The sequence below is a fragment of the Ostrea edulis genome, chromosome 1 (genome assembly GCF_947568905.1).
Source record: "Ostrea edulis chromosome 1, xbOstEdul1.1, whole genome shotgun sequence".
NCBI lineage: Eukaryota > Metazoa > Mollusca > Bivalvia > Ostreida > Ostreidae > Ostrea > Ostrea edulis.
In genome coordinates this window covers 51,983,167-52,000,123 of record NC_079164.1, presented here as the reverse complement: position 1 = coordinate 52,000,123, position 16,957 = coordinate 51,983,167, and the positions used below count along the sequence as shown (strand labels likewise).

General features: G+C 33.5%; 1 protein-coding gene across 11 annotated transcripts in view; it reads right to left on the bottom strand.

The window, feature by feature from the left end:
* LOC125650138 (basement membrane-specific heparan sulfate proteoglycan core protein-like) overlaps window positions 1-13,954 on the bottom strand; it is a 251,179-nt gene extending 237,225 nt beyond the window's left edge. For 10 of the 11 annotated variants that reach the window (XM_056153520.1, XM_056153516.1, XM_056153523.1 and 7 more), the window contains exon 1: window positions 13,647-13,939. In XM_056153520.1, coding sequence (XP_056009495.1) covers window positions 13,647-13,742 — 96 coding nt within the window. In that variant the 5' untranslated portion in view covers window positions 13,743-13,939. Of the gene's footprint in view, window positions 1-13,646 lie in introns of all 11 variants that reach the window. The other variant, XM_056153518.1, reaches the window with a different exon arrangement.
* Window positions 13,955-16,957: the final 3,003 nt, after the last annotated feature.

The window sequence follows — 16,957 nt, the reverse complement described above, 5'->3', positions numbered from 1 at the left end:
AAGTAAAGTATTAATACTTTATTAAAGACTCTGATACATCTGGTGCAAATTTTTAAATGTTTGGAAGTATGCATGAATATTTATGATACGATATGTTACGATTTTAAGAGCAAGATGAATTTCTAATCAGGAATCTAGCTGTGTGTATCAATTAGGCCTCTTTTGATAATACATGTACATACATCGTCTACATTTTCAGATGTCAAAAATTTTAAAAACATTTATGAATATTAATTTTTTTTTTCTCAGTTTATACAATGTTTAATTAAAACTGAATGCAATGTGATTTTATGATAAATACAGGCTTTCAAGTGACATTTTGCAAAAAATAAGGGCCATTTTTAGGGCAAAATTATCAAAAAGGGCCTTTTTTAGGATTTTTTAGGGTTTTTTAGACAAAAAATAAATTCCAACACTAACTTTATGTCAAATTTACTTAAACTTTCAAAATTTGAAAATGTAGGAATTTCAACAAAAACTTAGGGCTTTTTTAGGATTCTAAAGCTCAAATAAGGAAAGTAAGGGCTGTTGTAGAAAAATAAGGAAAATAAGGGCCTGCTTGAAAGCCTGTAAATACTAATACCAGTGTTTTAATCAATTCTCTATTTCTCAACCAAAAATTCATAAATATTTGAATGTGAAAATTAGCATGGGTTGTTTTGAATAGCTTTATGGAGAGAGGGTCTTGTTAAATCAGTTAATAATATACATTTACATGGTGCTCATGTTATTTATGATTATTCAAGTTAACATAGTACATGTAATTAAATTAACTTTAATCTAAAACTTAAATTTTTTCTCTCTTAATGTAATAGTATGTACTTTGTTGCCAAGATCAGATGTAATTTGTTCCCCACCTCCCAAAAAAACAGAAGAAAAGCAGTAGCACATGTAAGTGCAGTCATTGCCAAAAACTTGTTTGATCACCAGCCACTTGGGTCTATAATGCAGGCTAAATGTTTACTAGATAGAAGTCAAATTTACCAGCCCTAATCAAAATTAAATGTGTCACATTTTTGGTCACAATTCTTATTCAGCTGTCTTTCATATACATTAAATTACTCTCTCTCTCTATTATCCATTTTAATCAGATCTACTTTCCTACTATGAGATCACTTCGACAATAAGCGTCCCTAAATGAAATTTTGATATTTTGAGAGGTTGTAATCTTAAGAACAATTCACAATGAAAATTTTTAGGGACACCCCTCTCCTATATGGGGTCTAAATTCACAAAAATCCTACAAAAAATTAGGCAACCTGCTTTTAGACAACCTGGTTCATATCTATATCCTAAGTTCTACAGGTTGGTGTAGCTCAGTAAACTGCACCGCTGTCACTGAATGCCGAGGTTCATATCTGTCATGACTCAAATCCATCTCGTGCCACACTTTTACAACTTCGTTTTTATTTTGCCTTTTCAATAATTTATTTGATAGATTTTGTATAAAAATGTGTATATTTTCCTTCAATAATCATGTCCATTCTTCATATAAAAGGCATTTAAGTGAAAGCAAATTGTAAGTTCCCTGTACACAAACGCAATTAGCTGGAATCCTATCTCGAGGTAGCAGACTTTGTTCTGAGGACAATAATCATTCATTCTGTGTTACTCGAGTACATGTGCCATATATAAATTAAGGCATTCCAAGCAAAAATTGCTGTTTGCCAATCAAGAAGTTCTTAGGGAGAGAGTTCTGTTGTCGGAGAACAGGTGTATTTCGTTGTTGGATAAATGTGTATATTGGTAATGTTCTATGCCAAAATATGCAAGATTAAAGTTTATAGGTAGAAAAGAGTGGGTTGGGATAGGGATTGGGGCAAACAATACATGTATCGTGCTACATCATAGTAAGAGATCTATCAAAAGTTTCCTCCTACATCCACATACTAAAGGCATTGCGATGTGTGATAATTAACTACTCATTGCATTTGTTTGGCCTAAAGTCATAAACTAGAACGAATATGGATGAGCTTTTTCAAAGATTAAAACCAAATCCAGCCCAATAGGTTTTTTCGTTTGTTACCCTTAATTTATCCTTTGTGCATAGTAATACATTATAAGGAAAATTCCAACATTCCAAATCTCTCATGCTTATATATAAATTGTCATTTTACTTCTTACAAAACTGTTTGATTTAAAATAATATATTGAAAGAACAGCAGATATAAGAATGAAAAATCATCTACAGACAACTACGGGTGTTCATCACTTTAATCCTCCGCTACTGCAACTAAATGTAAAAATATCGAATGTTCTCGACACTTTCATGTACATACTTCTACTAAACGTAAATATATATCTGTAGTGTATATATGTTGTGTTCCATATACAAAGTCAAGGACATACACAGGAAAAATTCCAAGGTCATGGGGTAACAAGAGTACCAAAAATATTACAAAATACATCTGTCACAATCTTATGTTGGGCATTTTTCGTAAGTATCAGCCATAAGCTGCAGGCAACGAAATTAAGGGGAAATACTCGCTAAATGCGAGTTTAAAATTGAAATTGCGAGTAAAAAATCACAAGTGATCACAACTTTTTGCGAGTGAAAAAAAAGAGATCTTTTTTCCGGATTTCCTCGGTTTATTGGCTGTACTTTGAAGTTTACAATAATTTTGTCTTGTGCATAGAAACGCTTTACAGAATGAATATACAAATATTGAAAAAGTAAACGTGGATCGAATAAATAACTAAGGCCAAGGTCATCTCAGTCAGTCCTACTTCAAGCACACTTCGGGCTTCTCAGTGACGTCTGATTCAAATAGCAAGCATGTTGATTTCGTCCGTGTCTACATGAAACAACACATGACAGAGTTAGTGTCACCGTTTCACGTGGTGTCCTTCTGTACTCTATAGTCAAACATTTCGAGTTCGTGGGTTTTTTTTCCACTAGAATTTTTTAGATGAAATTTCCAAAAGTTTTGAACATATAATTTGAATTGGCGGAGTCTTCAAGATTTCAAACCACATGATGTTGTAAATAGGTAGTAGATCTCTGGACAGCAAGTACACCGCACAAGTGTACCCTATGACCTTCACATGCATGTTGTCTGATAATTCATTAAATTTTAAATGAAAGAATTCTCAATCTTATTTTTATCATTGCACTTTAAAGAAGATTTTAAAAGAGTTTCCCTATATTTTGATATAGAGACATGATTGTTTTCTTAAATTCCTGTAAAAGAGCAATCGATTGAAAAATGCTAGTAAAAGCTCAATTTTGCTAGTTTGAAAATAATCCACTAGCTAAAATTGCTAGTAGTGAAAAAAGTTAATTTCGATCCCTGAGCTGCAACACACTTTCTTTTGCATTGCATGAATATAAGGTCCAATCTTAAAAACTATAACAGGAGGTAAATAAGACAAACCAAGAGCTCTATATGTAAAACATTTCCCAAAAATTGGCCAAGTTCTACAACGTGTAATTTTCAAAAAACATTCAATTTGCAGAAAATCAGTCCTTGCCACATGCATATTTTCAATACCCATACAAACCTCTGAAAAATAATTAGGTCCTCACTTGAAAACTGGGAGGAGTTAGACAGGTAAGTCGTGAACCCACCATTAACATTAAATTTCAAATAAAGGGTGAAATTCCTGCAAGGGAGGTCTAAATGGATTAAAATTGCAACATGATCTAGAGTGACCCACAAAGAAGCTACACAGCAATTAATTAAGTTTTAGCTTGATATGTGATAGAGAAATTAAAAAAGACTAAGAAAACCCTGAACAGATGCACAGATGTAGACATCATTGCTGCAATACCATAATACATCCCACCTAAAGACAGGTGTATAAAAATTTTTAGTATGAAAAGAAAGGTTTTGTCACAAAGAATACATATGAAATATGAAAGCCTAAATTAGCACTAGCCAATCATAAACTATGGTAAAGGTTCAAGTTTTTCAAATGGTTAAACCCCAAGGTAAAGGTCAAAAATTTTGAAACCCCCCCAAAAAAGGTCTTGGGATGAACAGGGCTAGAAATAATTGTTTTTATTCATTGGACACTTGGGCTATGAATTTTTTAAAAATTTACTGGTCAATTGATAACTGTTACTGTCCCTTTGAACCTGTGGAAATGGAAATAACTGGCCTAAATTCCATATTTAATAATAACGAAACATTTTCATACTTTCTTTATTCAAACTAGTATCGTAAAATGGAAATATATTAAAATGTTTTTGTCAACAGACATCTAAATGTTCACTTGGGGGGAATTTGCCTGTATTCCCCACAGCCCTGTAAACATCACATGTACTCACCAGTAATGGAGAAAAGGACAGATATACCCAATTAATATTCCCAGGTTTTTGCTAAAAGCTGGGGACAAAAAAATGAAATGGAGATATTAAAACTGCTCAACAATATCCAAGAAATCCAAAGTAATTCAAACAGATGTTGCCAAGAAATCCAAAGCAAGAAAAAATAATAATAAAAAGAAGAAAAAACAGCTAAATCATTAGAAGGTAGGCATTTCATAGAAACAATATACCTCAATCATTTAATAAAAGAAAAAAATAGAACTATAAGCATAAGGAGATATTCCATTGAAGACTGTGATAAAAAAAACAACTAGAATTTCTAAGTCTTCCATTGACAACAGAAGACCTTAATAAAGAAACAAAGTAAAACCAAAATGTAGTTTGGGAAACATAATTAACAATTTTGTTACATGGGAATGTTAACATAAAAAATATAATGCCTGGCATCGTGGTATAATACTCTTGCATATATCGTCATAACTAATTGTGGCTTTTTTTATGCACACTGATCCACTCCTAAATTTAACCCAGTGTGTTTTCTGCATTTTTTCCTTCTTTTTAATCCCCATCATCAATAGAAAAATAATTAAACGCTTAGTCAGTCTGCTCCTAAAAAAACACTTCATCTTCACTGCATTTTACCTGCTAACTGTTTTTGTCTGGCTTCACATATTTTTTTTCTAATACTGAAAATGCAGATGCAATTTTACACTATTTACAGAAATTGTGAATAGTTACATACAGTGATAAACAAAAAATGAAAAAACAGCAGTGTAAATAAAAAAGCCATTTTCTTTTAAAATCATACAGTATAAACATTAATGAATTCAATTGGTTGATGGATGTTTTAGCCAGGCATATTTCAGCATAGAAAATATACTGCATGGGCCGGTTTTAAAGTTAATATCATCCTTTGATGCAACATCGAAAACTATGGGGAAATTAGAAACTTATGTAGCTTATAATTCACTGAAATACCCAAAGAATAATACAAATATATATCAAATGCTGATAATATCCAAAGAACTTCAAAACAAATATACAGCAAATGCTGATGCTCAGCCTACTTGTTACTCTTACACATTATTGGGTTGCACATCTGTAAATCTTTGTTATATCTTTGGGAATCCATGTTCTTTGTTCAAACAAAGTTGATCATAAACTGCCTGTCTATACAATACATATATATTCATTGATAATGAATCATAAATCTACTGACAAAGTCTTCAATTTTCACCCAATCTCCCTTATCATGTCAGCTTCTTATGCAAGCTGATAAGTAAATTACAAGATAACACAGTGATGTAACTGAATTGGTGGTCTATACAAGCATTGTTATTTCACTGGAGTTTCTACAGGGCAATCACTACCTGTTCCACAATGCCTACTTACTGTTCATTGCACACAATTTTATGGCACAATGATCTCAACCGTCTGGAAAATGGGCAGACACTTAGTACATAATCCACCTGGTACAATAATGATCTTAAAATTCTTCTGAGGTCATATAAATCCTAGTTAATTTATAGAATTAACAAATAGTAAAATTTCCCCCTATTCATATTATGTATTTATAATAGTGAACAAAGTCTTAGAGACCATTTGTAAATACAGTGTATAAAATACAATTTTTTGTCTTCTCCAAAATCTCATCCGAGAACAAGGTATTAATTTATTTCAGAATAATTATATTACCCAGAAAGCAATTAAATTTCAAGATACTGTATGTGTATTTATCTTAGAATTCAAAATCTAAAACAATTAAAGAGATGATGAATTACTTGACTTTATAATGGATTTTAAGCTGTATCAGTGTTGTACTACAATTTAAATACTTGATACTGATCAAATCCTATAGTCATGATAGTGAACCATATCAACCAATGTTCAGTGAAATGTTAAGAGTGAATGAAAGATGACCCATGATCCTTCTCCTAGGTCAAGTGCACATACTGCACATGCCAATGCTCTCTAAAACTAGGGTCAATCACTGGCCCCATTCCCAAAGTGAAAAAGTCATCAAATTGGGAGAGTGATTTCACAAATACATGGACCAAGTTCAAGACAACCGCATCCTTGAAATACGTTTATCACAGCAAGTACAGCCTGCACTGCCATTCTGAAACGGCAATGATTCCCTTTGTGACTAATACGTTGTTTGCTTGAATCACAATGTTGAGGTTTTCAACAAGATCAGTCACAACATGTAATCCACAATAGCTAACTTTGTCAATTTTCTTATCAAATTCTTTACTGTCAAGGCCAAATATAAAAATGGATTTGTTTGATGTACTCCGACCGACCTGTTAAATTTCCTCTTACCTGATCATTTTTTTCAGCAATTTAAAAAAAAAAAATTTTTTTTTTTTGGTTCCCTTGAAAAATAGAAAATTCTCCTTATTTTAAAAGAAAATATAAAAAAAAAATTCATGACATTCCACAAAAAAAAACCCAACAACCTACCTACCAACCCACCTTGAAAAATGTGGGTCGGAGTACATCAAACAAAAATATTTTTAATGATGGCCCAAGCACAGTAGTCATCTCTTTGTTACTTCAACTTGTGCAATGTCCTAATCAATCCATAACACACACATTCTAGTGAATCTTAACTCGAAAGTTCCTCTATTGCTCCTTTGCTCTGAAGTTTTGGCAAAACTTTTTTAATATCAATGGGATACATTTTTTACAATGCAGCACGAACTGTTGCACCCTCAATACAGGGATGCACAGTACATTGCAGTCCTCAATTGATGGCCTCAAAATATAAGGAATACATAGAAAATTCACTATTTCTGTTTGTAATTAATTACCAGTTAAGGAATTTTTTTAAGAATAAAAAGTAATTACTAAAAAATATTATGACTGAACAATAATTTTTGTCACTGATTACATTTATGTATCCCTTGCATGATTCTTTTCACAAGCAAAGTAGTAGGGTCATGATGTAACAATTTTAGTATGTATAAATATTAGTCCTCGACTTCTAGTAGGGTCATGATGTAACAATTTTAGTATGTATAAATATTAGTCCTCGACTTCTATTAGGGTCATGATGTAACAATTTAGTATGTAAATATTAGTCCTCGACTTCTAGTAGGGTCATGATGTAACAATTTAGTATGTATATATTAGTCCTCGACTTCTAGTAGGGTCATGATGTAACAATTTAGTATGTAAATATTAGTCCTCGACTTCTAGTAGGGTCATGATGTAACAATTTAGTATGTAAATATTAGTCCTAGACTTCTAGTAGGGTCATGATGTAACAATTTAGTATGTAAATATTAGTCCTATAGACTTCTAGTAGGGTCATGATGTAACAATTTAGTATGTAAATATTAGTCCTCGACTTCTAGTAGGGTCATGATGTAACAATTTAGTATGTAAATATTAGTCCTCGACTTCTTAAGATCAGGATCAGGGTGTCTTTAGCATATCAGCAATTTTTCATTATAAATTTTTATGAATATTTTTGACAACCAAAACACAAATCAATATGCCTGAAATTACAAGTGCTAACCAAAGCATGTACATTATCAACTTATCATTTCACACTGTGGATAAAACTACTTGCTGCTTAACGTGTATCCCATACCAATGAACAGAACATATTCATTATCTCAAATCAATATCTGTAATGTAATCTTTCTTTTGAAATATTTTTTTCGTATGTGATTCAATCTTTTAAAATTAAAACTGAGTTACATTGCACACCTCTTCTTGCAATGCAGTTACTCAAATGTGCACATAAATATAACAACAGGGGCTCTGTCCCATTTCATACACACAAAGTTGGTTATTTTTACGTACAGAGTTCGATCTATAGATAGGTTGGTCTCTCTCTCTCCCCCCTCACCCCCCCCCCCCCCTCCAATGAATTATAGTTTAACTGATTAATTGAACTGAAAGATCAAACCCTACCATCAGTCACCATTCAAAACATGGGCTCGAGACTGAGCATATGACTGCTGTTGCAGCCTGTAGCGTGGAGCCAATCAGACAACAGCTTTTATAATCGGTTGAAAACGAAACTAAACATGCATTGCATGGCATCAGCAACATATAGTGTAGAATTTATGGCCATTGATTATCAGAAATTTATTTTCTTTGAAGAAATGATTAGACAGAGTTTTAGAATACAAGCAGTGTGAAAACAATGGATGAATTGTCCAAGTATGTTTGTTGATTGTGTTTCAACAAATTGAACAAGTTTAAAATTGACTATGAAATTATTATTAATAAATAGCTACAACATTTAAGGAATGAAAATGCGAATTCAATCATTTACATCCTTTATAAAATCAACACGCAATATGTTCATGATGTTGAGAAAACGGGAATTTTTTTAGGGTCTGTAGAGGGCTGAAATTTGGCCCCATTCCCAATGCTGAAAAGCAGGTGTTTTTCCCAAAATGATGCCTAAAAATTCCCAAATGATGGATGCTTTGATGAGAATATGCCATGAGGGGACATCGAACCTCAGTGCCACTCTGTTGCAAAAAATTGTTGACAGTTTTTTCTCTGCCAAAGACAGAAATTAAAGCTTGTTTAAGCCACATTGATAATGAAATATCAAATGGTTAACTATTTGCTTGTTTTTCTTGTTTATTTGTATGAAACAAATTTTCCAATTTCATTCAAATATCGCTATTTTTCCCAAACTTGAAGGTCCAGGGCTCTTATTCACAAAATATCTTACGACTAAGATGGAAAAAAGAATTCTGTTTGATAATCAAATACCGATCACAAGGTCATAAGTATGTATTCAACTTTTATAAACCATGGATGTACTTTACATATTAATTAAGAAAGTCTACAAGAAATGAAAAATAAGGAAATTAAAGTGTTTGTAAATTTTGATCTTAGTCGTAAGATATTTTGTGAATAGGTGTCCTGGCCCCTGGGTTCAAGGAGTAAAAAAATGCCTGGAAAAGTACCAGACATAAGACCATTTTTTTTTCTTACTTTCTGTTTTGCTCTTACCAAACTTGCAACTTAAACAAGGAATCTCATTGACTGATTTAATTTTAGCTTATTGCGTTATCCTCTGTCACAAACCTATGTTTTAAATGGTGACTGATGTCAAGGGTTAGTGCGAAGTAACGAATCAATAACCCTTGACTTGTGAAGATGAAAATATTGCACAATCAATGATTTATTTAGATTCATGTACGATAGAAACATAAACTTTGTTGGAGTCTTTTCCAATAGTTATTATAAATTTAAAAAATTGTTAAACATGAAATATTTCATTATGAAAAATCAATGATATATGCCTCAAAATATTGAATTCAAGGGCAACAACTCTGTTTTCATTGAATTCCTTATCAAGTCCATTAATATGCGATATAGATTTCCTTTATTTTTCACAAACATTTTGTATATTTCTGTAAAAAAAAGTTGCATGAAACTTTCGTGAATACGTATTATATCGTTATAACCAGTTTTTGTGAAATTTTGATAATGCTGTTGAAAAAAAAACTGCAATTTTTCGATGATATATGATTCTATTCATGTATGTCTCACTCGCATCTTCAAAAGTGTGATGACCTGTTTATTTTATTTGATAATTTATTAGTTTTAACTGTAATGAATTGAAATAAATACACTTTCTATACTTTTATCAGATAATATTTACATTCACTGAATCTTTTCTCTTATATTTCTTTTGAAATTCACATTGCTTTCATCTGTGACAATGAATGCATGTTTGTTGCAAACTACTTCGGTCTGGTTTTTTAGTAATCATTACCAAATATGGAGCATCATTAAGGTCAAAGGGTGCATTGGCTGTTCTGTTTAACGTAACGAACGGGTCAACCATTTGATATTTTAGTACTTAAATCTAGTTCATATTTTAAAGAAAAAATTTATATAATCCACTTATGCAGGTTATGATTTTTTTCTGCAATGCTAGCTACCTTCAGCACCCAATGAAACAACAAAGAAAGCATTTCATTATTTAAATAATGCGAGTATGGATCATCGAGTTAAAGTTTTCTCCATAAAATCAAAAAAACTAAACCTTGTTTTTATCATAGATATATTACAACCTGTAAAAACTCAGCATAATAAAGAATTTGGTAACGCAAGCTTAACTATACACTGTTTCTTAATACTATTTATGTGCTAGGACCATAATGGTAAGCATGTTACCAACTTCCGGTTCAAGGGAAGTAAATGCAAAATTGTAGGCCATCAGATAATTAAAACTTTGGTTGGTTGGTTGGTATAAAAGTAAAAATAAAACCTTACAATTTGAAGCATCTTTGTAAATTGAAAAATGAAATACCCAATACTGTATTTTCTTTTATTATCTACACACAAATAATTGTCTCTGGCCAACATTAAATCATTAGGCCTACCTTTTAACCATGTGTTTATGTCTGCATAAAAATGTCACATTTCAAGTGGCTAGAGGCCCATGTGCCACATCGCTCACCTGAGTAACCATAGCCCTGCTGTTGTTCAGCAATCAACAGTTGTAATTCCATCAAAAAATTTGATATCAATGTAATAAGTGAAAACTTTGGTCTTCTCCAGACATGATTTTACAGAGAGATAGAAAAAGCGGAAGGGGGTCTGGGGTCCTCCCCCATTGGGATATCTAGGGGCAGCGCACCTAGACCAGGGGGTCCAGCCTTGGATTTCTCGAAAAAAATCTCAAACTTAAGTTTGAGTTTTCTTCTATATGAGCAGTCAAAATTTGTGTAAAATCTCAGACTTAAGTCCAAGTTTCGACTTAAGTTCTTTTCGAGAAACCCAGGCCAGGAGGTGTAGTGAGCCACCTTAAATAGGAAATGTGATAAACTGATTATCATAATAATTGTGTTAAGCTTGATGAATATCAAATATTAGAACGTAATGTCCAACTCCATATATTGCCGTTTTCTTTACCAAAACGTCAGATTAGAGCGAAGACCCATTCTAGTAGACCCGTACTGTATCACCAATTGACAGAGAGAGATAATTAGAATTACTGGTTGACAAGCTTATTTAATCATTAGAGTCTAAAATATTTCGGACAACTAAGTTTTTCATTCGGACAAGTAAAACTTCGAATTTAATTGCCCGAAGGGCAAGTAAGAAGAAAAGTTAATGTCTACCCCTGATAGACCAGTGTGTCATTTGAAATAGATTCGGTCTATCGGTCTATGGTTGATTTCGAACACTGGGTTTAAAGTATAAAAGTTATATTGATTTCCACTAAATATTGGTTAATTTAACCAATAACAGAAGAAAATACAAATCTTGCCAAATTTTTAAAGATATCAGACTTGCTATAAGGCCAAGTCAACTTAATTAGTATAGATTATCATCCAGGGTCAACAAAACGTATGGGGCGGGTGGGAGGATTTTATTTTTTAATTTTTATTTTCTGAGAAAAATATTAAAGACATGATTTTTTTTTCAACAGATGCGCATCATTTAATGCCAGGTGGATATCAATCTATGCTATTTTCACAGACATCATTCCAGGTTAAGCTTTAATTTCAAACAGAAATATACCTAACTTCTTCAAGATTTACGCCTGTAAGAACGCGAGAAATTAAGAAAACCATGTAGATCTATTTTCTTCACATGGCTTTTCACGTTGCTGTACCGGTAATGTAAACAAGAAGTATAAATACCGGAGTCGGACATGAAAATATTCTGGAAATCGCAAGTTTCACAAAATTAAATAATTTGGGGCAGGTCAATTTTTGAGGGGTGGGCAGGGATGATAATCTATCAATTAAGTTGAATTGGCCTAACAAAAATTATTTACATCAACATCAGAAATTAAATAGCATGATCAAAAAACATAAAAACTGGTTAAAATGACAAAATTTTAATTTCAACAGTTTCAAAAAAACTGCTGCTTTATAAAATAAATATATAAATAAATTGTGGAAATCAAGGAAATCATTGTAATAATATATAATAAACATATACACATGTAATTATTAATAGAGAAATATCTGGCGAGCATAGGAGTTATTGCCCCTGACAACATTTTTGTAGAAAATATAAACCTTTCCAATATCCAATTGTTTACCAGATTTTTTATAATACCCAGTGAATATAATTTCTCCTAAAGATATATTTCTATCATGCACAAATTTTAATGAAATAAAAATAATGAAATTTTGTAAAACCTGATGTCACACGAGGTTGGAATTACTTTAAATATAGTATATTTGTTGATGATGATCATCAAATCATTTCAAACTTTGTTACATTCGATTCCAATTTATGAAAGGAGTGAAATAAACTTAAACCAACATCAATTTATCAAGCCAATAAATAGGAATTAACTATTTACAGGTGGGACCGTCACATATTTTAATCAGTCAACAGTAAGGAGTTGCTTATCTCTGTTATATACAAGCAATTAATTTAATGGGTTAAATTGTATGCACATTTATTCAGGAAATGTGTCAATCTAATTGTACAAAATTAACATTTTGAACAAAAATTGGCACTGAAAGTAAACATTTTACACAAGACAGAGAATGCAAGTTTCACATGCTCCCTTCCAACTCTACCAGACCCCAGGCATCAGACTCCTGGAATTTGTTGAAGACTGTACATAGCACTGGTGAATAATGGCATTTAAAGTAAAGTAGGAGTATCAGGTCATAAATGTAGGAAACTATGAAAGAGAAAGGGATTTTCTCATGTTTTTCTTTCTTAATAATAGTTCTAAACTTTTATTGAATGACTTCTACAAGTTTCTGCACTATTTGTTTTAAAAACCTGCTGAGCCTGCAGTTTTTACTACTAGACTGTATAGTCTCCACTTGCTGGTTATCTTGAACCTGCATGTGGGAGTATTAATTGCCTTAATTATCGTCTGCTCATCTACTCACTAGTTATATTCTCCAGAGTAAACAGGGTAAAAGTTATGAAAATAAAAAACAAAAGAAAAACCTTTTATTCAAAGAACTAGAATTCTCATTTAGATGTTATCATTACTCCCTTAGGCTCGCCCGCTTAGCATGCTTAGAGATTATCGACTGTCAATCAGCCAAATGCGCCTGCTTCTCAGAACCATTTTTGATTTATACATGTATGATGAATAGACTGCAATATGCCTTTAAGAAATGCCGATTTCTTTTTTCTTTTTTTGATACGAAAATTAAAATATACCATAAACATTAAAATTTATAACAGAGCAAGGCTTTGGAAAGAGAGAAAAGCAGAAATCATGATTAACGTTATACAAAGACGATCGAGAGCGCTCCCCCAATATTCCTTACTTTCTCCATTGACAGTTTTGAAAGCCAATGATGCCAAGAGATCAAGTGGCATTTAAAAATTAGGGAACAAGGTATTTTCATTCATTCTGTCAACTGTGCGTAATCTAATAGTTTAATTGCATAGAACTTACCGAGGACTCTCCGTTCACGGGTTCCTGAACAAACAAACACACTAACACTAATCCTATTAGCAGCCCGTGGGGTAGCGACTTCATCGGAGACATCATCCGTAGGAAAGATGCAAATTCCCCCCACCTATTGACTCTGCTAACACGATCCCTCTTCTGCTCTGTGAAGAGGAAAAACAAACGTTCTCTGTTCAGTGCATTCGCTGTAGAATAACCCGGTGTCTCACCGCACAAAAGTGATACTCTGCAACTCTTACCTCGTCTGAACTCACGCCCTCGTATACCACTGTGTACACGTGAAGTGAAATCCACCGATTGACCTACATAAGATCGTTACCAGGGTTTATTGTTCCCAAACTGCAGCAATGCATTCAACATTCTTGTCATCTTTTCTTGTTTATTCATTAAGTGGCAAATACTTGTGAAGTACTAATGTTAAACAAATTCTTACTCATGAAATGTTTTTTCATACAATGAGGGGTTCAAGTTGCGACCGAACGTTAATACGGGTAAGCATCGTCTCGGCAAACATATCATGAATGGTATTTGGTTGGACACGCGCTCGCGCTTTTGGATTATACAGACAGGTTCGTAGGAAATTTAGTCATTCCCCTACATTTTCTAAACAAACATGTATAATTATTATATTTTGTAAAAACAACTTTACTAAACACTATTGGACGAAACACAAGCATAAAACTAGACATCGCCCCTTGATGTTTTCTGCAGTAAAGCAATTTTGAAGATAATTACACATACTGAGTATTGTAAAAATACCATAGATCTATAATGTGCATAGCTTCCCCGTGAGTCTTGCTGCCAGGCAACCCAGCTATTCTTTATTTATGTCAAAGTCTGTAGCTTGGTCATGGTGGGTCCTTGATTAGTTAGATAAAGTATCCTGTACATATTAACCCTGGGGTTTAAAACGCTAAATTCTCTTAATAATCTATAGGCCTATATTTCAATTAACCTCATGTAATGTTCTGCTGTTGGTTAGAAACGTTACATTTGAAAAATTAGAAGTTCCCGGACTTGTATCAAGCTAGCTAGATAAATATCGTCAAGTTATTAGATGCAAGTATTAAATACAAAAACTCGATTAAGAAAGATTAAAAAGGTCCACCGCCTTCTGACAATGACAGTCCATCATCAATTCACTGCGCCATCTGACAATGACAGTCTATCATCAATTCACTGCGCAGGTTTGATCTGAATCAGACTGGCAACTGTCTTACTATTCTAACAAGTTGGCAACCCACTACGTTTCCTTTCAATATGGTAAGAACAACTATGGGTGGATCCAGCAACTATCGGGTCAGGGAGCCCCGAACCCTTCGGTACAGTACACTTGGAAATCCAGTCGAATTCAGCCTGGAGCCTCCCTCTGGTATGGTTATATACAATACTCGATTCAGTTACGACAAATCGAGATGCCCAGTGGTCTATTTATGGGATTAAGATATATCTTAGCCAACTTTTAAGGATGTACCCTCAACATAGTTGAGATATATAATATATTTGGAATATATATATATATATATATATATATATATATATATATATATATATATATATATATATATACATGTATATACATTCTTTTGACACACAATAAGCTTGGTGTCGCAATTCTCGTTTTTTGTATGAAGGTTAGTTTAAGGTCACATTCTTGTCATGCCAGAGGACCTTGAAATTCCATTAACACAGCCAATGGTTGGTATCTGTAGTGGTTTACTACATATCATTTTCCTAATTTGCACCATAGACAATGCATATGAACATATTCCTGTCGTTTTACAAAGGAAGTTCCCGGTTCTATTCTTGATTTCGGTCCCGCGCGTTTAACTTCGGTAGTGACTGTTCCTTCGCCTTGCATCCAGCATCAAAAGTCATGGGTCGTGGAAATCTCGGCGAAATTAGGGTCGTGGGTCTTTTGGGTATGGCTTTGAAGATAGGTCGTGATAGGCGTTGGCACGATAAAAAACCTAACTTCCACGGGTATCTGCAAAGTGCGAAACGAAATATACCGAAACGAAACGAAATCTACCGAAACGAAACGAAACCCACCGAAACAAAACGAAACATACCGAAACGAAACGAAACAGATTGTATAATCATAGTAATTAAAAATGGTATCTTAGGCCCCTGTGAAAATTGCCACATATAATTAAATTCGCCTCCCCTTTGAAGTAGGCTTTCGGCTTGACTGATACAAAGTTTTAAAAGCCGAAGATGATTAGATACTATGTGCAATTGGTTTCGGATCCATAAATTTCAGAACGGAGGGTTACAGTCTCAGGGGTCTGGGGAAACACACTAAACGAGGGTTGGGGTCGCCGGCGTTGGATCCGCCTTTGGGCATAGATACATTGTTTGAAGAAGCTGGTGTCTGAGAGGAAGAACTCTTTTAAAACCTCTTATTTTATCTCTAACTGCTGAGGTGCTAGTACTTTCAATAATGGAAGAAAAAAAATAGTATACCATATTATATGAATGCAATTCGGTACGATATATATACATGTATTATTAAAACTTATTATTGGTATGTAGCGAGTCTAAAGATAACTATACATTCGGGGTGTTGCTCAGACGGGGAAGGGAATTGAAAACGGGACGGAAAACGAAATTTTTTTAATGCAATAATATCAGGTTTTGTAAAATCAAAAGGCTTATGAACAAGGGAAGCATAACTTACAAAGAGAACGGGAAGACATACTCAGAATTCACCGTTTTATATACCATATACAAATACACAATATCCACATGTATACATAGATTTGTCTTTAGAGCAAAAAATACTGAAACATGTATTTATGCCCAAAGGCGGGTCCAATGCCGGCGACCCCACCCCTCGTTTAGTGTGTTTCCCCAGAGCTGACCTGTGAGACTTTAACCCTCCGTTCTGAATAACTTTTACAGGGGCCTAAGATTCCATTTTTAATTATTATGATCAAAAGAGTTCGGTTATACAATCTGTTTCGTTTCGTTTCGGTGGGTTTCGTTTCGTTACGGTCGATTTCGTTTCGTTTCGTTTCGCACTTTACAGGTACCCCACTTCCACAGCCTCTTGCTGAGATAAAAATTTGCGGCGCTTCACCTAAAGCTGTATTCTCGGCTGCGATTCGGCTCGGCTGGATACCTTCAGCTGATCAATAGTGTTTTCTAGCAATATGAGTGGAAAATTGTCGACTGGGGCGTAAAACGACATACAAACAAATCATAGCCAATAAAACAGACAAATCCAATCAGTTATAGAGAAGACTTAATGTTCTTGTATGTCTTTAACATTTTGCACATCGATCTTTATTTCC